The sequence below is a fragment of the Cibotium barometz genome, chromosome 5, assembly GCF_041138505.1.
Source record: "Cibotium barometz isolate CiBa-2024 chromosome 5, ASM4113850v1, whole genome shotgun sequence".
NCBI classification, from domain to species: Eukaryota; Viridiplantae; Streptophyta; class Polypodiopsida; order Cyatheales; family Cibotiaceae; genus Cibotium; species Cibotium barometz.
In genome coordinates, this window is record NC_141050.1 from 46,908,147 (window position 1) to 46,935,370 (window position 27,224).

Genomic DNA, 27,224 nt, shown 5'->3' on the forward strand with positions numbered 1-27,224 from the left:
ACTGCCCTTGTTCCAAGATCCTCCTCAGGAAAATTTCAGATTTTCTTTGGCTCCGTTTCCCGAGTCACAGATTTGGGAAACATTTCTGGCTTTTTGGCAGATTTATGCGGTCCTTGTCCCAATACTCACTGTTTCTCTCTTGGGTGAGATATTGGGCTCTTTGGACAATTTGGAGTGAGCATAATTTGGCATACTTGGGTCGGCAGAATCATCAGTCATATGAATCCTTCCGAGCCTCATTGCGGCAATCCTTATATGATGCCTGCCACCATGAGGGTGATATGGATGCTTCTTGCTTAGAGCTTTTCTCTTTATGTTTCTGACATTTGGGATACTCTCCATTTCGGAGACTTCCCATCTTGTAAATTTATGAGCATATAAATATACTGCACTGGATATTACTAATATAAAAAATAAAAAATAAAAAGTGTGTGTGTGAGAGAGAGAGAGAGAGGTCAAAGAGAGGGGTTATGCTGCGCGTGTGCGCACACACACACACACACACACCGAGAGAGAGAGAGAGAGAGAGAGAGAGAGAGAGAGAGAGAGAGAGGTCATAGAGAGAGGGGTTATGCGCGCGCGCGCGCGCACACACACAGAGGTCTTTTTTTTTCAAAGAAAGAAACCTTCTATTAATGCTTGAAAGATTTCATACAAGACAACAACCCCAAAGCTGCTGAGTATGGAAAAAAACCAAAAAAAGGCTGAAAGAAAAATCGGCCTGTTCCTGAGAAACCCCAGCTCACTAGTGGCCAAGGGGATCTCTGGAACTGGGGCTAACAGCCAAGTGGGGGGACTATACAGCCAGCAAATCCCTCGCGGAGTGAAGATGTAGAAAACACCTGTAGGCCAAGCCTTGTAGAAATGAGCACGCCTCTCGATAGTCGCCCTGGAGCATGGAGTCCCACGCTCCCAGGTGGACCGTAGAGTGTAGATGATATCCTACCATATGGCAACTAGGGTAGCCATGCGTGGAACCCAGGTGCTCACCCATCACAAGAGTGCAGCAAGCCACCCAAATGTTCCAAGCCGTGATGTTGGCTACTACCTCCCAAACACTGTCCTCCTTAGGAGGAGGAGGAGCTAGATTGTCAGGGGGGACTGCCTTGTGGAGTGCAATCCTCTGGATGCTCTGACCCTATATTCGATAGGCTGGGGAGATCTCATCAATTTGAAATGTGTGTCCTCCCTCTGTCAACCAAGCCACCATCCCCCAGGTGTAGTCTCTATGAAGACTCTGCATACGTGTCATGATCCTGAGGGTCCCCATCCAGATCCTTGCTATGCTACGATAGCTCCACAGGCAATGTGGAATAGTCTCCAAGACACCATCGGAGCAACAATGGCACTGCCTGTCCACTCGCATCTGCTCCAACCACCGTCCGATGGGCAAGCCCTCCGTGGGCGGCCAGCCAGAAGACGTAAGAGATCTTCCTTGGCCGCAAGCTGGACCACAACCGCATCCAAAACCTAGAGCGCACATCTCGGGGCACTCTCTGGGCCACCCAATGTCTCTCCCTCGAAGGGGTCCACCTCAGTGAGTCCATCTGAGGCCTCCTGCCAATCCGTGTGGTGTAGGAAAAGAAGGGCACCTCATCCACCTGCTCAGCTAGGCTGCCCCTGGAGGGCCAGAACCACTCTCCCGGATCCCATTGGACCTCCCTTAGGGGTCTACCCTCTCACAGCCAAAGGTGCCATCTAGAGGTGTCCTGGTCTAAAATATTGGGAGGGTCAATGTGCCACTCCTTCCCAAAACGTCCCACCACTCTGATCATCTGCCAGTGCATCCCATCAAGACTCCCATCCATCTCAGGGTCACTCTTAGTGAGTGGCTGAAGTAGGCCTCCAGGTCCTACACGGAAGAAGTCGGGGTGCATGCTGTCACGCTGCATCAACATCCACGAGGGAACACTAGTACGGGAAAACTGCCCCAACCATCTGCTGTCTCTCCAAACGTGAAGTCCTTCCCACCAGGACTCCGGAATGGCTAAGTCAATCTCGCCCATCCGCTGCCCTGCCCCTCGCAGATGCGCTAGGGCATCAAGCCTCGCCTATGTCTCCATAGGTAGTTTGCTCCAACGGCCAAAGGACCTTGCTGGACCACTGTCCCACTGTGCCCAACCAATGTGAGTTTGTTGTCCAAGCATACGGCCCTCCTGATCTCTGATCTCCGGGTGCCACATAAGGGACTGGCGCTCAAACTCCTCTCTACATCTGGGCGGAGCACGCATGAGACTCCCTGCCAGTCTCTGCCATACCCTGTGAAGAGTCCTCATCAGGGGGGAGCCCTTCCCCGTAAGGGGGGCCTTTGAGAAGATCCATCGATGTGAAGGCTGCCAATGTCCCCCAGTGCGTGGGGTGTTCCTCAGAAGCCCTCGCTGTAAGAGGAACTTCCAAGGCTTTGCACCTGGGGTGAGGCCACAAACCACCAACTTGCCTAGAAGGGCCCTGCTCTGCATTTCCGAGTCAATGACACCCAAGCCTCCTAGTGCCTGCCGCATGATCATTGTATACCAAGTTACTCGGGCCCTAGTGTTCCTCGTGTCATCTGAACCTGCCCAAAGGAAGTTCCGTACCAACCGTTGGAGCTGCCCAATGCAACCTCTGTGAAAGCACCAGCAGGGTGTGATATACCAGGCCGTGGCAAGAAAGACCTGGTTTGCCACTAAGGCGCGACCTGCTAAGGAGAGTTTGGCCGAGCTCCAATAGAGAAGCTTGCGCCGAACACTCTCAAGGACCGGGGCGATGCTGCTCTGCTGTAATGTCAATAGCCACCTGGCATCCGAGGTATCTCGCCGTCTCGCCCCGCAGTATCCATCTGAAGCCAAAGTCACTCCCCCACTCTCGGATCTCCTGTGTCTCCTCAAAGACTGAAGAAACCTATAGATTTCGTCCAGTTGATCCGTGCCCCCGAGGCCTCACAATAAATAGCCAGGGCACCTCTCACTCTCTCCAGACTCATTGTGGTGCCCTCAACATACAAGGCCGTGTTGTCTGCAAACTTCGAGTCAAGTAGCTCCTCCTCCTGTCTGATTGGGAGCTTTAACCCTGTGAGACCCACCACCTGTGATCTCAAATAGTAGCCCAAAGCCTCTGCCACAAACAAGAAGAGGAAGGGAGCGAGTGGGCAGCCCTGGCGGACTAAGCGAGAGAGAGGAAGGGCCTCACCTGTGTGTCCCTCGATAAACATCTGGCTAGAGCTCCCTGCATATAGCACTGAAACTCCTTTGACCCATCTATCTGAAAAACCAAATCTCCTCATAGTGCCCTCCCAGAAAGACCACTCAAACCTGTCGTAGGCCTTCTCAAAATCCAAGAGAAGGATGGCCAACGGCTGTGACTCCTCCCTGGACCAATCCACTGCCTCCCAGAAGGTGAAGATGCTATCCAAGATGCTATGCTCTTGGACATGCTCTTGGACAAACCCAGTCTGTGTGTCATGGATGATGTCAGTAAGATGGGGCCGTAACTGCAAACTCAAGACCTTGGTGAGGATCTTGTATGCAGTATCAAGCAGAGTGATCAGCCTCCACTGTCGGATGTCTGACCTATCTCCCCCTTTCGGGATCAAACAAATCCACCCCCTGCTCAAAGACTGAGGGAGAAGGTTTGTGTCACAAATCTCTTGGCAAGCTAGACAGAAAGGGGTGGAGATAATCTCCTAGAAGTTTCGGAAGAAGGCCGGAGTCAAGCCATCCTCACCCAGACACTTTTGGGTCGGGAGAGCCTTGAGGGCTTCCCAGAGCTCCTCATCTGTGAAAGGCTCCTCAAGTCTACTGCATAAGTCCTGTGAGACTACTGGAGGAATGTGATCCCAAACTAGCTTTTGGGCCACAAGACCAGCGAGGGTCATCCTCTCCGTCTGAAAGAGCTGGCTGTAAAAACCGGTGGTCATGTCCAAAATCTCCTACGGGTCAGTGTGCATGATGCCCTGTGAGTCCCGAAGATGCTGTAGTTGTGTCTCTGCCGATCGGGGCCCAGTGGTATGAAAGAACTGCTTTGTCATCCTGTCCCCCTACTGCACCCATCAGGCCCAAGAGGAATGATAGGAGAACTCAGCCCGCTGCACCTCCGTGTCTTGGAGCTCGAGACGAGCGCTCTCGAATTTGTCACTAAGCCACTGCGACACTGGGTCCTGCTCCTTGAGCCTCTCGATAGAGGCGAGGTCTCTCCTCAAAGCCCGCTCATGCTCCTGAAGGGTACTCCTCCGCCTAAGGGCATGAGCTTGCTCCCAAATCCTTGCCATGACCTGCTGAATCTCCTCGTCCTGTAGGAGGTCCTCTGGAATGCAGACCCCCTTTTGGGAGAGACCTCGGCGGGGCTGATCCAAGTGAAGTACCACTGGAGAGTGGTTTGACATCGTGGTACCTGCCAGAATCCCGATAGATCTGCCTCTGTGTAATGCTCAGTCCCCAACATAGAAACGGTCTAGTCTCTCTACCAATCCATCGTGTCTCCTCTGTCCAAAGGAGAAGAGAAGGCTGCCAGGTGCCTTGCTGAAATCTGACTCTCTCCACGGGTCTCTACCCCACTGATCATGAAAATGAACTGCTCCCAGGTGCTACGCTCTGCTGCTGGCATCTCAGAAAAAGAGGCTCCGCCTTGCTTGTCTTCCCCAAACTCCAGGTTGTTGAAGTCACCTCCAACAATCCAGGAGTCTACATGCGGAAGACACTTTGACGGCCTCCTCCAAAAGGATGGGCGGTGATGTCTACACGCTGGGGCATACACGTTCAGGATCCCGATCCTGGACTCTCCTGTCCAAACTCCCATCCAAACTGCTCGTCTTGGAATGAGCTCACCCTGATCATAGACCTCTGGGGCCAAAGTCTGTGACACTGAGATGCAAACCCCTCCACTCCGTCCTACCGCAGGGGACCACTCCTCTGGACCTCTCCCTGGGAGAAGGTGATGACGTCGTCTGATGTCTGAAGCTGAAAACATGTGCTCTTGAATCATAAGGATGTCCACTGCCCGCCCTACCACTGCCCTCTGCAACTCCTGCCGGAGTATCAGGTACTGCGGTTGGCTATGAACACGGTCGTGGAGCCCGTGTATGTTCCAACTCACTATGGTCTAGCTCATGAGGACGGGGGAGTCAGGAACAAGGCTCTCCTGTGAGTGGGTGCCTGTCCCAGAAAGACTACTTTGTGTGATTTTGCCGGGGGTTTAGAGGGTGAGTAGTCAGTATCTGTTTGACGCCGTACTAGTGTGGATACCGGCTCAAGACTGATTTTTCGTGCCCACTTCATCATGAAGGAGACCTCTGCACACTTCTGGAGGGGCCAAAAGTGTGCCTGCTCCACCTTTGCCTCCAGTGGCAATCTGATAACTCATGTCGCCAAACCACACACCGGCTCCTCGCATGTGAAGCTCAACTAAAAGTTCACCTCTACACCATGGACGCACCAAAGGTCTAGTCCATGTGGCCCCATCCACTCATCCATCATGAGTGTAATCTGATTCCCCAAAATAGCATCGAACACCTCCAGGGACCATTTCTCCAACCCTGTGGAGGCAAACGGAAATCTCCAAACGGGGTGTGTCGAAGATCACACTGCATTGATCAAACCCCCCTTTTGGGGCAGAAGGACCATGAGCGTTACCTCCAATGGTAGAGGATAAGATTCCAGAATCTCCAGATAGTTCCAGGGTCCTAACCTCCAAAAGTCCCACAGTAAGGGACGCCTAGGTTGGAGGTTGGGAGCCGCTGACTGGGAAGGCGAGTCTCGTCCCTCAGGATCCCTCCCTGAATGGACTTGATGCTGCGATGAGGAAGCAGAAGGGGGCGTCATCGTTCCCCTGCCAGCTGGTAGGGGTGTCGAAGTGGAAGAACCTGCTGCTGAAGTGGAGAGGGGGGCAGCAGAAGAGGGAGCGGTAGGGGCGCGGGGCGCTTCTTGCCCATCCTCAGGGAAAGAGGGGGATGAGGGAGAGGGAGGGGGTGAGAAGGGAGGATGGAAGGGAGGGAGGGGGGATCGGGGATGGGGGATGGGGAGGGATGAGGAAGAGAGGAGGGAAGGGAGTCGTATTTTTGCCCATTTACACACGAGACTCTCAAACCTATCTCCTTTTACTCTTTAGCAAAGAATGTGGCCCGACACACTGCTGAAAAATACAAGTTTGTATTGTGGAGCATTCTGGATGGAGAAGAAAGAAATGCCGTGGATTTTGATTATGAATGAGGATCATCATCATGATATGGATGAGGATCATCATCATGATATGGACCCAAAGTTTGTATTGTGGAGCATTCTGGATGGAGAAGAAAGAAATGCCGTGGATTTTGATTATGAATGAGGATCATCATCATGATATGGACCCAAAGTTCAACATAGTAATCAATCTTAATATATCCTTGGAGCTTGCTAGAGGCGGTGCAAACTCTCCCTGAATTCAAGAAGTACTGGAACCGGTTTCAAATCGACATTCCCAAACCATGTATTCTTGGCCTTGCACCATGTAACTGTAAAGTTGCATCTTGTAACACTTTTGGATTATTGTTGTGTTCTCAACTCTTTTCATGGTGCATCTCTTCTCTCCCACCACTTCCCAACATGTGGTATCGGATCTCTAAGTTCTAGAAAACCCTTTAGCCCCCTAGTTTCCACATCATCATCTTCTTCCCATCTCTCTCCTTCATCTTTTCTTCCCTCTTCTGCCCCGATTTTTGCTTAAGCTTGTTCTCCCTCATTTCTGCACCATTTCTTAAGCCCTTTCAGGTAAAGTTTCCCATTGATAGGGTGCACCTCTGGCTCAAAGGAATTAGAGAAATATCCTCTTTGCTGCCCGTGCCGACACTTTCTCTGCCCAACGACCTCACGTCAAATTCTCCCTGTTGGAGACAAATTTTGTTGTTGGGAAACCCTTTGAGGAGGATGCTAACCCCTCGGGCTTGCTTAAGCTCTCCTGGTTGACATTGCATCATTTTGCACCTGTCCTTGCTGGTGGCTTTAGGTTGTATACAAGCTGCACTTTGGCTTCAAAATGCCTACTTTTGACTCCCTATACATGTAGTGCAATCTTTCATCTCCATTGGTGCTTGTATCTATTTTCAAAAGCCTCATAAGGCATTGATGAGAGTCATGACTTCCACAATATAGCCATAGGGTGATTCTTAATGAGTGTGCACAACCTTGCAACTCATTTATGTAGAAGCGTCTTCCCAAAGCCTTCCATAGGCATAAAGCCTTATATAGGCACAAACCCAGGCATTGCTTCAAGCAACAAAGCTTACATCTTTGCTTCTATCTATAACCACACACAACCCACATACAAGAGGTTGGCAACAATAAGACATCCAAGGTCAAACAAGCAACCACATCTATAGCTTTACTCAGGAGTCAGGGACAAATAGGTGACACACGAACAATTCACCAAACAAATACAATCTGGCACATAGTATGCAAGAAAACAACTCAATTGGTTACACTGCAAATCCACAATCAATCAAGCACACAACATTAAAGCAAAGAAGCACTACACAACCACACGGCAATGCTCCACATAGTCATGTGTGCAACACACAAGAACCCATGCATACACAACCGAAACAGAGAACACACAAAATGTACCCACAACCAAGAATTAGTACTTTACACTCATGCAAACCTCAGCACAAAGTAGCGTATTGGAGTTCAACCCACAAGAAAAGCCATGCAATCACATAAACAATAAACAACCACAAACATACACTTTTGACCACAATGCAATGTACTAAGAAAATATTGTAGGCATACACAACTTCACATGCAAATGCAACACGACAAACACAAACAAATCAAATAGAGCAACTAAACACAGACAAAAGTCGAGTTACGGTATGGTTCCATAACCTCATATTTATCCCCTATAAAGGATTCATGAGTCACTTTTGAAGATCTTTCTTTCTACTTAAGGCCTTATGACATGGGAGGGGTTTTATGGGAAATTGTATTTCTCATATGCTGAAAGGGTTTTTTTTGGGAATTTGGTGGGAAATTCAACCTATGTGGCAGGTTGTAATTTCCCATGTTTCCCCCAAGCATTTGACCTTGGCATATTTGTGGGAAAAGAGTGAGAGCCTCGTCCTTATGACATGCAAAGATGTCCACATCATAGGAAAGTCTAGAAATGGTGGGAAATATTACTTTTTCCCATGTTTCCAATTTCCCACCATATCAGTACCCTAGACTTCAAAAAAAATTTCCTTCCCTTTATCATATTTTGTGTTCCTCCTTTTCTTCTCTCCCATCCTTCTTGGAAGAGACATCTTGAGTCAGCTTTCTAGGTGTCGCCGTTGCCCCTCAAAGTTTTGTGTGTGTCAATGTTTCTTTTCCTCAATCTGTGAGGGCAACCTTAAATAAATTCTAAATCCATCTTCTCTTTGGACATTTTCAAATAATCTTGTCTCCCGAACCAGTAGATATAACATCGTTGTTCTGGTCGTTCACATTTTTTCTTTCCCTTGTCCAAGGAATGCAAGCTTAGTTAACTAGCACCATCCATATGCTTCATGATTATATGTTCTTCAAATTGGCGCTCAAATCTAGTAACCATCTAGTGGTATTTTCAAGACTCCCTTCTATACATTTTAGTATTCTTGAATTGAAACATTACCTAGTGTATTACAAAGAGGTTGTATTTTTATGAAATAAATGATGCAAATGATTCTTTTGCAAACAAAAATAATGATAGAAAAATTCTTACCACGTCTTTTGTTTGAGAATGATATTTTCAAAGCTTTGTGTGCATAGAAGAATGCACATACCATCCAAAGTCATCGATGTCTAGTTGTTGGGGAACTTGAGATGATGCAGTCCAAATACAAAGAAACTTGTAGGATTCCAATAGATTGTTGAAGAGATCTCAGAATTTATAGAGAGAGGAACAGTTCTTGAATTAAATTCAAAAGGAGCCTAAGATATGAAATGGAATAACAAGGAATATACATGTTGCGATCAACACAACAGCACAATATAGAAAGAGATGCTTTTGCTAGATGACAAATGTGATCCAATACACCTTGAGACATTGTAGGTGCTGAATATGTGAAAGATGGATGCTCCACTACTTTCCATTGGGATCCTCGAGCAACACTACTCTTCGAGAAACTTTCTATCCACCTCAATCCCTTAAAACATACACGTTTTAAAACATCAACACTCTTTCTCAAATTTGAGGTGGGAAAAATGAAAATTGCATTGACACATCAAGATACGTACCTCTAGTTAAATAATGATGTTGCCATCCACAAGCGAACGTTGAAACAACATATTAAAAGAGCCAATGACATAGCTAGTGCATTTACGACGGTAATCACTAAATGTAAGTAGACACCATCACCAAGTGTCTCTCAAAAGGGACGCTTTGAGAAAGCCACTTTGTGAACCTTTAAATGTTTACAGATACTATATTAGCATCTATGATAGGTGCATCCAAAACCACAATCTTTGATACAATAGGAAATGAAAGGCATAGCTTGATCAACAAGAGTTAAGATGCACTATTGACAATCGACCAGAAATACACAACATCAATCTTTTTCTCTCAGTAAGGAGAGCTTTGGGGGAGGACGATTGGAAGATCCTTGGTCGTTGGATTATCGACATTCAATACCCACCGTTGGATCATGAGTTGCGCGGGTTGACATCGCGATCATAGCCTAACACACGTGTCGATAAAGGGGAAGTGGGGATCAAAGAGTGACGATTACGAACGGCTTGCACATGCTCTCTCTCTCTCTCCCCCTCTCTCCCTCTCTCTCTCTCTCTCTCTTCTCCCCCTACGTCGCGCCCCCTTTCTTCGTCCATCGCATTCTTTCCTCCATGGCTATAGTAATGGGATATGGCAATCACTAACACACACGCGATCCTTTCCCTAACAATGGCCTCTCCCAATCCGACTCTCACCTCTTGACCCTTCTCCACTCTGTCTTCCAATCCATCAGCAAAACAGTGACACAGGTGACACAAGGTAACAGGACTCTAAGTCTGTTGAGCAGCGTTACCGTCATGGTTGTGTGAGCTTTCGTGAAAGCAAAAAAGAGGCTGAATGAACGCGGACGTCTAAATGGGTATAGAGCAGACTCTACTCTACAGACTCAAAGCAAAATTAGCCGACTGCTCTGAACAAGGTGAGTCGCTAGCTGCTAGACCCAGGAGATAACTATGGATAAAAGTATGATGCTCACCTCCCTTTTAATGGAAATTTGGAATGGTACGCATTGTGCTATTAGGTATGCGACTCGCTCAATGTTGGAGGCATTCCAAATGTTTGCAAATCTTGGTTAGCAGATGACTTGGGAAAATCAAAGCCCCACGAGCAACTGTTGTATGCATTTGACTTGCGCAAGAGAATGATTTGTGTTTTGATTTTGAAGCTAGGATCCACGTACAATGTGTGATGATGGAACATGATTGGATTCTGACGATGGAATGGCTGTTGGAGCGTGAATTACAGTTAAACAATGAAACATGGTTCCTTGATTGGGCTCCTCACAAGGTAGATGGTGTGCAACACGAGAGCCTCAATATCCAAACCATTGCTTACGATGAGCCGGTAGCAGACCATTGAGGTGCCAAGAATACAACCAGTGCAAGCTCAACACCAATGATGACAATGGGAGAGAGAAGTGCCCCTCTTTTGAAAGCAACCACAATGGCCATTGCAAATATTTCCTTCAGTATGCAGACAAAGGTATCAGAGGCTCTGAACTGGTGGAAAAAAAAAAGCATTGAAATTCAAAAGCGGCTCTCTCTCTCTCTCGCCTGTTTGATTACCCTTTCGGACACGATTCCTCACAAGACTATGCCCCAACGCTCATCATTGCAGACTCAAAGGCTCTGCAAAAAGACTCAGAATGTTTCTATTTTTCATCGTGGCTTACCTGTTAGATATCAATGCTCCACTCTCGTGTAACTGCGCGGGAACCAGCTAACTCTACTTGTAAGCCCCCCATATGAGAAGGCATTTGAGTAGCTCGGTTATCCGGTAGGTCCTGGTTTGGACACCAGATGGGGGCCATGTGTGGCCTGATGGCTGGACGGCTTCAGATAGAGTTGGCACACCACCAACTAGGCTACATGCAAGTGCGGGAAGGCATCCCATGACTAACCGCACTGAGGGTAGACGGAGCATTTCCCGGGGCAGCCCACTCTCGGGTTGCGGGGCCCGTTTGGAGCCCCAGATGATCCCGGATGGCTGTGGGCCGAACGGTGTCCGTAGGTCAGTTGCTCTAATCTGCGCCACGGTTCTATCGTGTGGTCGGTGGCCTATTTCGGGACCGACCTCCAGTCGACCGGTTTGGGCGGACTGGCTCGGTCTCCCAATTGAGCCTAACCGACTACGACTGGTGGCTATATAAGAGCAAGCCCGTGAAGCCCATTTCATCACTAGCTACAGCAACCCTGATTCCTTAGCATCCAGCCTCCGTCCTCTACTGTTTCCAGCACGCCATCGAAGCTTCTCTCACAGGAGCGCACGGCTGGGAGGCAGCGCCATCTATTGTATCAGTTTTACAGTAATCAAATTTTTGATTCTCCATACTATCTGCTTTTCTCTCTTGCGTACGGGATCCTGTTATCTATTGAGCACAGACGTTGTATTGTTTTCTTACATGGTATCAGAGCCTGGACTCTAGCAAGAAGATTTGGTAGTGTGTTTCTGTTTGCGAGCAGATTGTGAGAGATGGCCCAGCCCGCAAGACTGCGAATCCCACCGTTCGGCGAAAGCGGAAAGTTGGACAGCACTAACTATCCACTCTGGAAGTTCAAGATGAAGACCATCCTAAGCGCATACGAGCTTTGGGATACTACTACTGGGGTGGACGTGAAGCCGGTTGCGAGACCGGATCTAGCCAATGCAGGACATCAGATAGTACCAACTGCGGATGAGATTCTCGCGTGGACAAGAAGAAATGCAGATGCGCTATGTTCTATTGTCTGCAGTGTAAGTGACTCCGTCATGGCGTTAATTCAACATGTCACCATAGCGAAGGAGGTATGGACGGTCTTGAAAAATCAGTACGAGACCACGAATCAGACGCGGATTCAGAATCTGGAGACTCAACTCGCGAACGAGAAATTGTCTGAGTCTGAAGCGGCAGAGAAGTTCATCACCAGGGTGAAGAATCTGCGCGATCAGATGACTGCGATTGGCATCACCATCACCAGCGAGAATCTAGCACGAAGGTGCATACGGATTCTCCCACCAAAGTACGACGGTCTTGTTACAATGCTGAATACGCAGAATAGAAATCCGCCCCTCAACTTTAAGGATTTCAGCGCGATGCTTCTGGAGGAGGAGATGCGTCAAAAGACGAGGACCAGAGAAGATTCGGCTTTTTCTATGCTAGATCAAAGAAAGGTAAGGGTAAGGACTCTGGTAACCCATCTTCTTCTGATGATAAAAAGAGAAAGAAGAAGATCAAGTGCTTCTATTGCAACAAGGCAGGGCACAAGCAGAATGAGTGCCAAAAGAAGATTGCAGATGAGAAGAACGGAGTAAAGAAAGAGTCCAGCAACAGCACGCAGGCAGTACCAGGAGAGGTATTCGTAGCAATTGAGGAGATTTGCACGGAGGCAGTTCATGTACCTGCAGATGAATCTTGGATTATTGACAGTGGTGCATCGCACCACATGACCAGTCGGAGGATTGGTATACCTCTCTACAGCCAGTAGGGAATGACATCCTGGTAGCAGTTGGCAATGATGCAAAATGTCCAGCAAAAGGAAAAGGTACGATTGCTCTCAAGTCAGATGGAGTTGTAAAACAGTTGTCCGATGTTCTTTATGTGCCAGATATCAAGAGGAACTTGTTGTGCATTTCTGCGATCACGGATCGGGACCTCAAAGTTCAATTCGATAAGAATGGCGCACAGATTTTGGATCTTCAAGGGAAGGTCGTTGGTAAAGGTACACGGCGCAACATCATCTACGAACTCTCAACTTTCAATGCTCGAGCTCATGTGAAGAACACTAAGCTGTGGCATGAGAGGTTTGGTCATCTAAACCTTAGTTCTTTAAAGGAGATGCATAAAAGTGGAATGATTGCAAACCTACCAGAAATTACAGATCTGCCCGATGTATGTGAAGCTTGCATGATGGGCAAGCAACATCGGCAGCCCTTTCCTAAAGAGGCCAGTAGGACAAAGGCTCCTCTAGAGCTCGTTCACACGGACCTCTGCGGAAAGATGGAGACGGAAGCTTTGGGTGGTTCCTACTACTTCAGGACGCTGATCACGACTACAGTAGAAGGATATGGATATACTTCCTGAAGACTAAAGATGAGGCTTTTAGTAAGTTCAAAGAATGGCACGTAATGGTCGACGACTACAGTAGAAGGATATGGATATACTTCCTGAAGACTAAAGATGAGGCTTTTAGTAAGTTCAAAGAATGGCACGTAATGGTCGAGAAAGAAACGGGGAGAAAGGTGAAGAAGTTGAGATCAGACAGAGGTGGTGAGTTCACATCAAGTGAATTCAAAAGTTACTGCAAAAGTCACGGGATCAAGAGGCAGAAACCCCCGCCACATACATCACAGCAAAATGGAGTAGCACAGCGCAAGATGCGCGTCATCTGCGAAATGGGCAGGAGTATGATGAAAGGGAAAGATTTGCCAAAGACTTTCTGGGCTGAAGCATGTAACACGGCAGTTTACATTCTGAATCGTAGCTACACGAAGGCTGTGAACGGGATGACTCCACTGCAGGCCTTTTCTGGTAAGAAACCTTCAGCTGCACATTTCAGAGTTTTTGGATGTGACTGTTTTGTGCATGTCCCTGATGCTAACAGGACCAAATGGGAACCGAAGAGCCGGAAGTGTATTTTCTTGGGCTACAGGTGAAGAGGCGAAGGGTTACCGTCTCTATAACCCTGTTACCAAGAAGGTAATAGTAAGTCGCGATGTGGTCTTCTCAGAACAGCCGTATCAATTGGAGGAGGATGCTTCCTTCCCAGACAACCAGGACCAGGATATCCATCCAGTACAACTACCAACAGTAGACCGAACTCCCCCAACGGTGCTTGGGAGGATTCAAGATAAAGAAGAGGAAGAAGAGCCTGCAGAACCACAACGGCAACGGCCATTCCCGAAGTGGGTAAAGCAGCTTTTGGATGGCAGAGAACCTCCAGCCATTGAGGAACCATCCGAACACCGCCGGTCCAAGAGATTAGAGGAGCAAAGAAGGGCGCACGACACTTGGTCAACTACGCTTTGATGATGACAGAGGTGATCCGTGCTAACGAACCCAAGTATCTTGAAGAGGCACAGGGTGATGATAGGTGGATGGAGGCTATGCAGTCGGAGTATGGCTCCATAATGAAGAACAACACTTGGGACCTTGTGGATCGACCACCAAAACGCAAGGTAACCGGCACCAAGTGGGTGTACAAGACCAAGTACAAGTCCGACGGCACGTTGGATAAGTACAAGGCTCGGCTCGTGGCAAAAGGATTCGCACAGGTACATGGTTTTGATTATCAAGATACCTTTGCTCCCACAGCTCGACTAACCACAATTCGCAGTGTTTTGGCTTTAGCAGCCCAGGGAAGTTGGCCCGTGTTTCAGATGGATGTAAAATCCGCCTTTCTGAATGGAGATCTCAAGGAGGAGGTATACATGGAACAACCACCAGGTTTTGTGATCCCTGGTTACTGAAGAAGGCACTTTACGGGCTGAAACAGGCCCCACGAGAGTTGTCCATGAAGTCTTTTCTTTTCAATGCATATGCATGATACACAGGAACAAGCCCTTTCACTTTATGAAATGCACAGTCAGCCTTTTTCAGTCAAACTGCCATGCAGTCAAACAATCAACTTAAAAGGCAAAGTCAACTCAATCAAACTTCTAGTCCAACGTAAAAGTCAAACAATCAGAGAAGGCCGTTGTACTTGTGTTCACAAACCTGTCTTCTCTTCACAGAGGTGAAGAAGCAAGTTTGCTAGCCACAGCACGTTCCTTGTGAGACACTGGAGCTGTCCATCCAGCTCTTTTTCTCCTTCTTCATACACTTCCAAAATATGCTTGAGAAATATCATAGCCTGTTCCGCCACTTTCGAATTCACTTTCCACACAGGAACCTTTGCCTTTGCTGTGCTTGTGCTTGCCTTTGTTGTAATTGTATATGGAACCTTTGCCTTTGCTGTAGTGGAAGCCTCTGCTGTGCTTGTGCTTGCCTTTGCTGTAATTGTATCTGTTGCTGTTGTTGTTGTGCTTTGTATCTGCCTCTGATTTACCTGTGACATCTTCCTTTCTTCATGAATCTCCTTTTTCCACACAAAGAAACTCTCGAACAAGTGTACTATCTTGTTGCGGGGGGGGTTTAATGACTGACATGTAGAAACCAACTAGATTAACGAGAGTCGGTTCATCGTAGGGACATGCAAAACCTTTTTCGTTTGCAAAAAGGCAGACACGTTTAGCTGCTGTTGTGAGCCAGAGCCAGGCTAGCTACCCTGTAGCATTACACTCTTCGGATTTACACTCTTCAGCTTGAGGTCAAGAATACCTTTGCTTTAGTTGCCACTTCGTTGGTTCAAATTTAGGAAACATTTGTTTCCAGTAAGCGAACAGAGAAAAGTTTGTGGAACCTTTATAGATGCTGGTGTTGAAGTAATACCAAAACACATCGTAAAATGATACTGCCTTCCCACCTGCTAAGATCATGTTCCTCAAGTTGGGGTCGTATTCAGAAATAACTCTTCCTCGGTCTCCTGAAGGCACGAATCAAACAGTACTTGTTGCAAGGAAAGCAGGTCCATCAACACCAGGTGGCTGGAAGTTCCTTTGGAGAGATAGATACGGTGATCCTTCTTCATCTCTTCTTGCTCTTCCCGGAGATTAGTGAGTTGAGAAATCAGCTTGTCCAGTTTAGAGTTCACTTTCCTATTGCTTTGCTTGAACAGCGTCAGTACTGCGTCCTGTCCTTTTTCCTTTTGCTGCAAATCTGTGTTTTCCTTGCCCTCCGCATTCCTATTCCGTGCTTGAAAATCTGCGTTTTCCTTGCCCTCCTCATTCCACTTCCGTGCTTGAAAATCTGATTCTGCGTCTCTCTTTCCCTCCTCGTTCCTCTTCCACAGAATCAGATTTTCAAGCACGGAAGTGGAATGAGGAGGGCAAGGAAAACGCAGATTTTCAAGCACGGAATAGGAATGCAGAGGGCAAGGAAAACACAGATTTGCAGCAAAAGGAAAAAGGACAGGACGCAGTACTGACGCTGTTCAAGCAAAGCAATAGGAAATTGAACTCTAAACTGGACAAGCTGATTTCTCAACTCACTAATCTCCGGAAAGAGCAAGAAGAGATGAAGAAGGAGCACCGTATCTCTCTCTCCAAAGGAACTTCCAGCCACCTGGTGTTGGTGGACCTGCTTTCCTTGCAACAAGTACTGTTTGATTCGTGCCTTCAGGAGACCGAGGAAGAGTTATTTTCTGAATACGACCCCAACTTGAGGAACATGATCATAGCAAGTGGGAAGGCAGTATCATTTTACGATGTGTTCTGGTATTACTTCAACACCAGCATCTATAAAGGTTCCACAAACTTTTCTCTGTTCGCTTACTGGAAACAAATGTTTCCTAAATTTGAACCAATGAAGTGGCAACTAAAGCAAAGGTATTCTCGACCTCAAGCTGAAGAGGGTAAATCCGAAGAGTGTAATGCTACAGGGCAGCTAGCCTGGCTCTGGCTCACAACAGCAGCTAAACGTGTCTGCCTTTTTGCAAACGAAAAAGGTTTTGCATGTCCCTACGATGAACCGACTCTCGTTAATCTAGTTGGTTTCTACATGTCAGTCATTAAACCCCCCCGCAACAAGATAGTACACTTGTTCGAGAGTTTCTTTGTGTGGAAAAAGGAGATTCATGAAGAAAGGAAGATGTCACAAGTAAATCAGAGGCAGATACAAAGCACAGCAACAACAGCAACAGATACAATTACAGCAAAGGCAAGCACAAGCACAGCAAAGGCAAAGGTTCCTGTGTGGAAAGTGAATTCGAAAGTGGCGGAACAAGCTATGATATTTCTCAAGGATATTTTGGAAGTGTATGAAGAAGGAGAAAAAGAGCTGGATGGACAGCTCCAGTGTCTCACAAGGAACGTGCTGTGGCTAGCAAACTTGCTTCTTCACCTCTGTGAAGAGAAGACAGGTTTGTGAACACAAGTACGACGGACTCCTCTGATTGTTTGACATTTACGTTGGACTAGAAGTTTGATTGAGTTGACTTTGCCTTTTAAGTTGATTGTTTGACTGCATGGCAATTTGACTGAAAAAGGTTGACTGTGCATTTCATAAAGTGAAAGGGTTTGTTCCTGTGTATCATGCATATGCATTGAAAAGAAAAGACTTCATGGACAACTCTCGTGGGGCCTGTTTCAGCCCGTAAAGTGCCTTCTTCAATTTACAGACTTTACCTTCTGAACCAGGGATCACAAAACCTGGTGGTTGTTCCACGTATACCTCCTCCTTGAGATCTCCATTCAGAAAGGCGGATTTTTCATCCATCTGAAACACGGGCCAACTTCCCTGGGCTGCTAAAGCCAAAACACTGCGAATTGTGGTTAGTCGAGCTGTGGGAGCAAAGGTATCCTGATATCAAAACCATGTACCTGTGCGAATCCTTTTGCCACGAGCCGAGCCTTGTACTTATCCAACGTGCCGTTGGACTTGTACTTGGTCTTGTACACCCACTTGGTGCCGATTACCTTGCGTTTTGGTGGTCGATCCACAAGGTCCCAAGTGTTGTTCTTCATTATGGAGCCATACTCCGACTGCATAGCCTCCATCCACCTATCATCACCCCGTGCCTCTTCAAGATACTTGGGTTCGTTAGCACGGATCACCTCTGTCATCATCAAAGCGTAGTTGACCAAGTGTTCGTGCGCCCTTCTTTGCTCCTCTAATCTCTTGGACCGGCGGTGTTCGGATGGTTCCTCAATGGCTGGAGGTTCTCTGCCATCCAAAAGCTGCTTTACCCACTTCGGGAATGGCCGTTGCCGTTGTGGTTCTCCAGGCTCTTCTTCCTCTTCTTTATCTTGAATCCTCCCAAGCACCGTTGGGGGAGTTCGGTCTACTGTTGGTGGTTGTACTGGATGGATATCCTGGTCCTGGTTGTCTGGGAAGGAAGCATCCTCCTCCAATTGATACGGCTGTTCTGAGAAGACCACATCGCGACTTACTATTACCTTCTTGGTAACAGGGTTATAGAGACGGTAACCCTTCGCCTCTTCACCTGTAGCCCAAGAAAATACACTTCCGGCTCTTCGGTTCCCATTTGGTCCTGTTAGCATCAGGGACATGCACAAAACAGTCACATCCAAAAACTCTGAAATGTGCAGCTGAAGGTTTCTTACCAGAAAAGGCCTGCAGTGGAGGCATACCAAGTGTTTATAAACACTACTGTCCTTCAATATGCCTCGTATTAATGAAGAAGTAGGTCCTAGTTCCTCTCACCGAGAAGATGAGTATGAGGAGGAACAAGGTATGTATGTGGAGTACCCTCCAGAGGATGAGGAACTGGTTCCACCACAGGCCAAAAAGAAAAGAAAGAAAGAATTCCAGGAGATCGATGAGAAGCTACAATACCTGCATGAAAATAGAGAAGCAAATAGCTGATCTTAGAATTGAATTGGAGAAGGAGAAAGCACCTGCAGATAAGTTCAAGGTCAAACTCAAAGAACCTAAACCTTATAAAGGGGACACACAGGTGAAAGTCTTGGAGAATTTCTGTTATGATATGACGCAGTATTTAAAGCTTGCTAAGATCTCTGATGAGAAAGAGCAAGTACTGCATGCCTCAACATTCCTTGCAGATGACGCAAAGTTCTGGTGGTGAAATTTGAAGTCTAATGAGGCCAAAGGTAGCAATACCTTTGAGATCAGAAATTGGGAAGAACTCCAAGAAAGGCTCCGTATCCAATTTCTCCCTTCTGATGTGGAATGGAAGGCTAGGGATGCCTTGACCAATCTGAGCCACACTGGCACCATTCGTGAGCTCATTAAGAGCCATAGTAGCTTGATGCTTCAGATCCACAATATGACTAGGCTCTACTATTTTATCAAAAGTCCCAAACCTTGGGCTCATGACGAACTCATGAGACAAGGGATAAAAACAGGAGATGAAGCATCTAAGGCTGCTGATAAACTCACAGATTGGCACGAGGAAAGAGGCAAAAGCAAAGGCCCTATACACTCCAAGAAACCCTTCAAGAAGTTTCAGAAAATACGGACCCACCTCACAAGAAAAAGAAGTCTTGGTTCAATAAGAAGAAGGAAAGGAGAGGTATCTAACCCTGTATTTCACAAACCTAGCCAGAACAAAGGCAAAGCTAAGGCCGGACCTTAAAGCTCTAAGGGAGGCTAGACTACTGGAAAAAACACAAAAACTGAAGTGGTTGCTTCATTTGTCCTGGCCCTCATTATGCAAGGGATTTCCCTATGAAGGGATCCTTGCAAGCTATCCAAGAAACACAACAGCAAGACGAGCCTAGAAAGACTGTAACCTCATTGCAGCTGCTAGGAGCTATGAAAGAAGAGGAAGTTGCCCCAGGATTGTTGTTTGCTACAGCAAATGTAAATGGGCATCTAGCTCGTGTGTTGATTGATAGTGGTGCTAGTCACATTTTTGTGACACCAGAGAAAGCTAAGGCCCTAGGATTGAAGGTTGAGAATGTCAAGGAGAATAAAACTATGAAATCAATCAACAATCTAGGGCAGGCAGTGGTCAAGATTGCTAAAGGTGTGTTCATCCAGATGGGTAATGTGAAATGTCCAGCATGGACATGTCCGTAGTGCCCATGGATGACTTTGACATTGTATTTGGTCAAACATGGTTAAGGGAAAACAGATGCTTGTTCAACAACCATGATGAGCAATTGGTATTACTGAAAGATGGCGGTTAGGAAGTAGTAAAAGCTAGCAAACATAAAGGACCAGATACCCCTATATTGCTGTCAGCCATGGACACCGACATTTCTATGCTTTATGTTTCCTATCCCTAAAGTGGAAGAACCAAAAAAGGATCAAGAGGTTCCTGGATGCATTAAGGAGCTATTGGATGAGTACCAGGATGTAATGCCAGAGCAGCTTCCAAAGGAGTTGCCACCTAAGAGGAAAATTGATCACAAGATAGAAATTTATCCTAGGAATGATCCAGTAGGCTAAGGCACCCTACAGGTTATCTCAGGAAGAGAACCAGGAACTCAAGAAACAGTTAAATGAATTCTTGGAGGCAAGCTTCATTTAGCCCTCAAAGTCACCCTATGGTGCACCCATCCTATTTGTGAAGAAGAGGGAAGGTGACTTGAGGTTATGTGTGGATTACAAGGCATTGAACAAGATAACTGTCCAAAACAGGTGCCCCCTTCCCAACATGAGGGCACTGTTTGACAGCCTAGTTCATGCTAGATATTTTACGAAGATGGATCTTGGATCTGGGTATTACCAAATACAGATTTCTGAGGAGGATGTTGAGAAGATAACAATGAGAACAAGGTACAGGTCATTCCACTGGCTAGTACTATGTTTTGGCTTAACCAATGCACCAGCCACATTTAGCACCTTAATGAATATGGTATTTCATGACTTGTTGGATGTATGTGTGGTGCTCTACCTTGATGACATCCCAGTCTACTCCAAAACGTTGGAAGAGCACATAGAACATCTGAGATTGGTGCTACAAAGGTTAAGGGATCATGAGCTGTACTTGAAAAAGAGCAAATGTGAGTTTGCAGTTTAGGCTGTCTATTTCTTGGGGTTCAAGGTCCACAGTGGTACCTTAAGTATGGATAAAAGTAAAATTAAAGCCATTATAGAATGGCCAACCCCTAAGACGGTGCACGATGTGAGAGCCTTTAATGGGCTTTGCTCAATTTTACAGGACATTTGTTGAGATGTATTCAGATGTGGTCACTACCTTGACCAATCTGACAAAAAAGAACACACAATGGTGGTGGACTGCAAAACATGATGCTGCTTTTGGTGAACTGAAGAGGATTGTTAGCAGTGAACCAGTATTGGCACTTCCAGACTTTGATAAGGAGTTTGAGGTGCATACATATGCAACTGACCATGCTATAGGTGGGGTTTTGATGCAGAATGGGCACCCTATTGCTTTTGAAAGCAGGAAATTAATAGACAGGGAGAAACGATAACCTAAACATGAGAAAGAGATGACTGCTATAGTACATTGTCTGAAGACATGGAAACATTATTTGCTGGGCAGACACTTCATTGTGTTTACAGACAATGTGACTACATCGTACTTCATCACATAGCCAAAGTTAAATCCTAAGCAGGCACGATGGCAAGATGATCTTGCAAACTTTGATTTCGACATCAAATACAAGCCTGGCAAGGATAATGTGGTCGTGAACTCTTTGTCTAGACGATCCTTCCTCACAGTTGTGCAGCTGTTGCAGGGAGCTGCTGTGCTAGAGGAGATAAAAGTGGCTTATCAAGAAGATGAGCTAGCTCAGCAATTACTATCTGTTGAATATAAAAGGTCTCATGTAGAGGTCAAAGAAGGAATAATCATTTATAAGCAGAGAAGGGTCTATGTGCCATGCGTGGCTGGGCTACGTAAAAGATTGCTCCAGGAGCATCACAGTACAACTTGGGCAAGACCTGTGTAATTTGTGCACAGGATAAGGCAGATCATAGGAAGCCTGTGTGAAAATTTGGAGATGGAGAGGAATTGAGACACGTTGCAATCAATAAGACAATGCCAATATGGAGGAAACAGTAGAACTCTTTATTCAATGGAGAAGCGTAGCAATGACTACTACGTACAAATGATGGGCTAATCCCCAAACCCAAAACTAACACCAAGAAGCTCAATCAGCTCTGATATGTCAATGCGTACAAAGTAAGAGTGTTGGATACACTCAGCACCACACTACACTCTCAAACACTACACGACACTATGTCTCACTTTCCAACTATGTTCAGGACTACAGAATCCTCACGTGACAATGCATCTCAATGTGCTTAGTGTGAGCATGGAACAAACGGTTCCTCACAACTGCTAATGCACTCTAGCTATCAGTGAATATGGTAGTGGAGGATGATTGTCCCAACAGCCAAATCTTGCCTATTTATAGGCTCCTAATTACCCCTATGTTGCAGTTGGCCAATGCAACAGCTATCGGTCCTTGGACAAACAAAATGCAAAATTAGACATAAAATGCCAAAGTGCCAATAAATGCCCAAATGTTGCTATCCTAAGAGAGGCAAACACGCGAGAAAGCATGAGTGTCCAAGGCTGACGCTACTCCAAGAAAGTAGGCAAGAGCATGGCCTTGCGAGCAAGCACATGAACATATATGTTGAGGATGTTCAAGCCCCCATGCATCTTTGGCGTGCAAACATAACTGCATTTGAGAAGACGCACCGCCTTATGGTGGTCAGTTTTGGTACGCCAAAGACATTCTGTCGCCCTGGACATAAACTACTGAATGTCCGAAGAGGACCAAGTACACACACACACACACACACACACAATTTTTTTTGTGAAAACCACTATTTTATCTTATATTGGAGAACCCTCAAAATGAGAGGCTCTCATCAAAGTACATCTAAAAGCAATGGAAAAACACTTCATAGTTCTGCTAATCAATCTGCTCAAGACTATCATGCAATGAATGACGTAATGAACGACGCAGGTAAATATACTTTTCGATCCGAGGTTGTGCAAACACCTCATAATTACGATCCAGTCATACTGTCCATATAGCCTAGTATCTCATCCAACCAAAGAAAAGAGTATATTCCTACAATCTGGATGGAAATCTTCCAAACATCCAAAACATTTTCCCAAATGTGACCCCAAGGAATCTTATTGCCATGCGAAGATAGATGATTCAAAAACTCCCTTGTGTTAGTGCAAAACCATAGCAAATGAACAATACTCTCCATTTGATGATGGCACCGCAAACAAATTGGAGCCGCAATTTTCCGCTTTGCCAAATACTCTCCTATCGGGAGCGTTCCTATGAGGCATCTCCAACAAAAAAACCTTTTGTTTTAAAGGCAAATTGCTTTGCCATATCTTTCCCAAATTACCTTTCCACCAGCCCAAGGACTTATTCATGTGCCACAATTGATCCACATGTCCCTTTATCCATGGCTGTGAAAGCAATAATTGATGTGCCCTTGCCACTGTCAATCCATAAAGAGGAAACTCTGTAATATAACCTAGTTGGCTGTTTTTTAGAAGCCAATCATCTGTCTTTGCCCAACTGATATATAGGACATATCCCCATGTCTTGCTAGTTGATCAACAATAAGTCTCCATACAAGGCGGTAATGGGCCCAAATTTTCATCGATCACAATACACGTCACCCTTGGGGAGACTTGACTCCACTTGGGAGATTATCCCCGGCGTCATAGCCTAGGAGATAAGCCAAATGCACAAAGGCGTTTGAGGGCATTCAGCTTTATGGCACCCAATGCATCTGTACTATTTGGGGGGATATCATCCATACTCTTATGCCCACTTGGGCTCATATATGAGGGCCCTCCAGATCAATGCAAGCAAAGCGCACCATCTTCATGAGAAGTGGGATCATGGAATCTCCTTCTCATCAACTCCCACTGCTCTTTCTTGGCATCGCCGCACCCCTCCTTGGCTGCAGTTATCTTACACTCTATGATGACAATCTCTGGCTTTCAGCCGTGATTTTGTATGTGTTCTTTCTTACTTAATAGAAATCTCTTTTTTGCCCCAATATATATATGTATGTATGAGAGAGAGAGAGAGAGAGAGAGAGAGAGAGAGAGAGAGAGAGAGAGTTTCTTAAACCTTGCGGTTTTTTTGCAAGAGAAACAAAACTCCAAATGCCTCAAAACAGCAAAAACCTTGAAATGACTAAAACAGTTCCATACAGTACTTGATGGTAGCATTGTCTCCAAAAGAGAACACGAATCACTAGAACAACCTTACCTTCAGAGTTGTCACGCAGCAATGTCACTGCACAGTTGATAAAATCATGGTAATCAAGAGCATCACAAGCTGCTAGTGTTGCATTATAAGCTGCCTGTCAATAGGACACATTACAGCCCATAGATAAAAGGCACATCATCATCATAATGTTCAATTAAAACCATCTCAAATCAAACCGTCCTGTGAAAGACATACCCCAAAAAAGTTTCCCAGTTTTTCATAACACTCCGGGAGTTTTCCAGATGCTTTGGCCTGGAAAATAACACACACCCACCACTGTTATAAACTTGCTGACATAACAAGCATTGCAATGTTATTAGCAGTTTTTTGTATGGTAACCCTCACTTGAGTCACAAACTTGTCCCACTTTTTGGCTCTCTCTTTCAACACCCTTGGGTTCATAAGCCCATCAGACCGCTGGTCCTCTGCTGTAGTACTTACATTTGGAACAGTTCCAACTGGCAATAATGCATCCTTTGAGGACTGAAATTCAGACAAGGCCAACCTTGTTGCTTCAACCACAGCCCTCCTTTGTTGTCCATGCCCATAGACCAAAAACTCAGGAGAACGTCCCAGCCTGCAAAAGGCGATACAAATTTGTACAATATACTAGTAAGGAGGCACTCCTTCCACTCTTCTTCTTCTCGTACAAAGGAAGCTACTGCACATGTGGTCCTGGTTGAAAAGTCAACTTAGTAAGTACAAACAATCTTTGGATGACAGGAGCTCTCACTTTTCTGCATGTGATCGACACAGCTGCAAGCAGAATGGGTGGAAAGTACAAACATTGAGTGAGCTCTTTAGAGATCAATTTACCAACATACTACATAAACTTCGAAATGAGTCTCTTACAAAATTGAGACCATTAAATCATTTTGTGTAGGAAATATGTTAAAGAAAAGAGACTCCAGAATCCCAAGGGAGCTTCTGCCTCAATAGATTATGATTCTACTGCAGCACAATTTCTTTCAAAATAAGAATAACATGAGAGAAATTGACAGTTTACCTTGCCACTCCCAGGCCCAGCAAGAATTAGGAGTGGTTTTTGAGTATCACTGAACACAGCTTCTTTTTGGGAATCATTTAAGGTCTGCAAGTATGCTGGCATCACTTCTAAGGCAGAGCCAGAGAGTTCACTTGAAGCAGTTTCCTGTAATGATGAAGATAGAGAAGAAGTATGCACTGCAACTGTATCTACCATGGGGCTTGACCTTTGCAGTAAAATGTTTGATTCAGAACCTTGGGCAGATGTCGGGCTCAAAAGGTCATTTGCCAAGCTCTCTACTGGTAAGAGATCTGCTTTGTCCTGCATGCTTCGTTGCTCTGGGCTGCTCGCACCGAAGGGTATTGGAGATGCTTCATCTGTGGTCATTTGATTGGCTGCTCCAGAACTATTACAAGATTCAACCATAGAAGAAACTCTTGACTGAGAGTCTAATCCTGTAAAAGAAGAGGATTTTGACTTGCAGATATGTTCTCCTGTTGATGCAAGAGAAATAGCTTCATTACAGCAATCTTCCATGGATGCATTTGAAAGGGGTGGAGCACATTGAGCAATCGATCACGAATCCTTATCCAAAGGTTTGTTCTTGGATAGCTGTGCTACAGGAACTCTTGCCTCACAAAGAGCATCTAGCTGCTTGAGAATGTTCTCATCAAGATCTGGATCTGGTAATAGAGTCTCTTCTCTGTGCAATGGAAGTAGCCTCCGCATTGTAGAATCCTTGTGTGAATGTAAGGCTTTGTAATTAGAGCTTTGTGTGTCTGCTGATGGAGTCCTCCAAATTGAGATATCCTCAAAATGATTTGGGGATTTGTTAGAATTTTTTGTCGCTAATAGAAACCTCTGCATTGTGCAGTCTTTGTATGGATATGAGGGTTTGTTGGAGCTTTTTGCATCCCCTGGAAACCTCTGCATTGCACAGTTCTTGTATGGATCTGAGGGTTTGTTAGAGCTTTCTGTATCTGAACAAAATCTCTGCATTGTGCAATCCTTGTATGCATGTAAGGATTTGTTAGAGCTTACTTTATCACAAGACTTGGCCAGTTTGCAGTCTGCTAGAGATGGAGTGGCCATCTCTTTAAGCTCAGGGTCACCATGGCCCCTGCATTCAGCAAGATTCCCTTTCACGCACATAAAGATAGCTTTTCTATGAACAAAGAATTATGCAGCACACACACAAAGAATTATGCAGTATATATACATACACCTACAAACACACAGATAGTTGCCCCATGAATAAAGGATCCATGCATGCAGTGAGTGGTACAGAATACAGTAGCATAATGGCACAGCGAGAATGTGAAGGTGTTCTCATACAGTTCTGCATTTCTATGTGTAGAAGTTAGTGCAGCTTACCTTTCATAAGGAAGAAGAGATTTCCATGTCAGCGGGGAATGACAGAAAGCGGACTTGGATGTGTCTGTATGAGGCCTCTTGCGAGAAAGGATGGCCTTGGCTGCCCTAAAGTTCTGATCGATGCGCCGTTTCTGCTCCACGCTGAGCTCCTTTCCAAGGTTTGCTGCAGAAGAAGAATGACACCTAAGCGATGGTGGAAAATTCTCCTTCGAAGTTCCCATGGTAAGAGCCAAACTAGGGTTTTCTGCATACACATGAAAACCCTAACTCCACAAAATCCATCGACTGTGCTAGAGTTTTCTGCACACCTGTATGAGAAACCCTAACGGATCAATTATCCATACTCAGCACAAATTCTAGGGTTGTAAGCATCGTCTATGTTTTCTTCATGCCAACGGATATATTCCCTACCACCGCGCACAGCTTCCTGCTGGTTGTCGTGAGATGCTTCCTGTATACGATTTAATTCGAATTAAATCTGCCGCGAGAAATGTGTGCGAAGCGGGTGCCTATAAAATGCTAGCGCACCAAAACATTTTTTGCATTTATTAATTTCTTCAAATCTATACATCTATATTTCTATATTCACTAGTACTAGTATTGGACCCGCGCGTTGCTGCTACTCTGCAGGCGGCAGGTAGAGTTCCAAAAAAAATAGGCTCAGTTTCTCCAATTTAGGTTATGTTTTAAGTAAACACAACACATAACACTCATGTATACAATTAGACCTATAATTAGTAATTATAGGTCGTCAGATATGATAATACTTTTTTATTGATGCCGCAAATTTAAAACAAAACGAATCATTCTACGCTCTCCCTTTATCTTATGTACACTTTGTTTATATAATACATTTTGTATATATAAAATGACCTTGAGCAAAATAAAAGACCTTGAGCAATGAAGCACTTGCAGGAGGCAAAGGCAGTCGAGGAGCTCGAGGAGG

The 27,224-nt window shown here is 45.7% G+C and overlaps 1 protein-coding gene across 1 annotated transcript; it reads right to left on the reverse strand.

Annotated features, from left to right (window-relative positions):
* Positions 1-24,005: 24,005 nt before the first annotated feature.
* Positions 24,006-26,699, reverse strand: LOC147638564 (uncharacterized). The gene is made up of 4 exons (XM_086798480.1): positions 26,279-26,699; positions 24,926-26,024; positions 24,265-24,675; positions 24,006-24,171 (listed from the first exon to the last, which is right to left on the reverse strand). Exons 1-2 carry the CDS (start codon positions 26,497-26,499, stop codon positions 25,481-25,483), a joined length of 765 nt encoding a protein of 254 aa, XP_086654606.1. The 5' UTR covers positions 26,500-26,699; the 3' UTR covers positions 24,006-24,171; positions 24,265-24,675; positions 24,926-25,480.
* Positions 26,700-27,224: the final 525 nt, after the last annotated feature.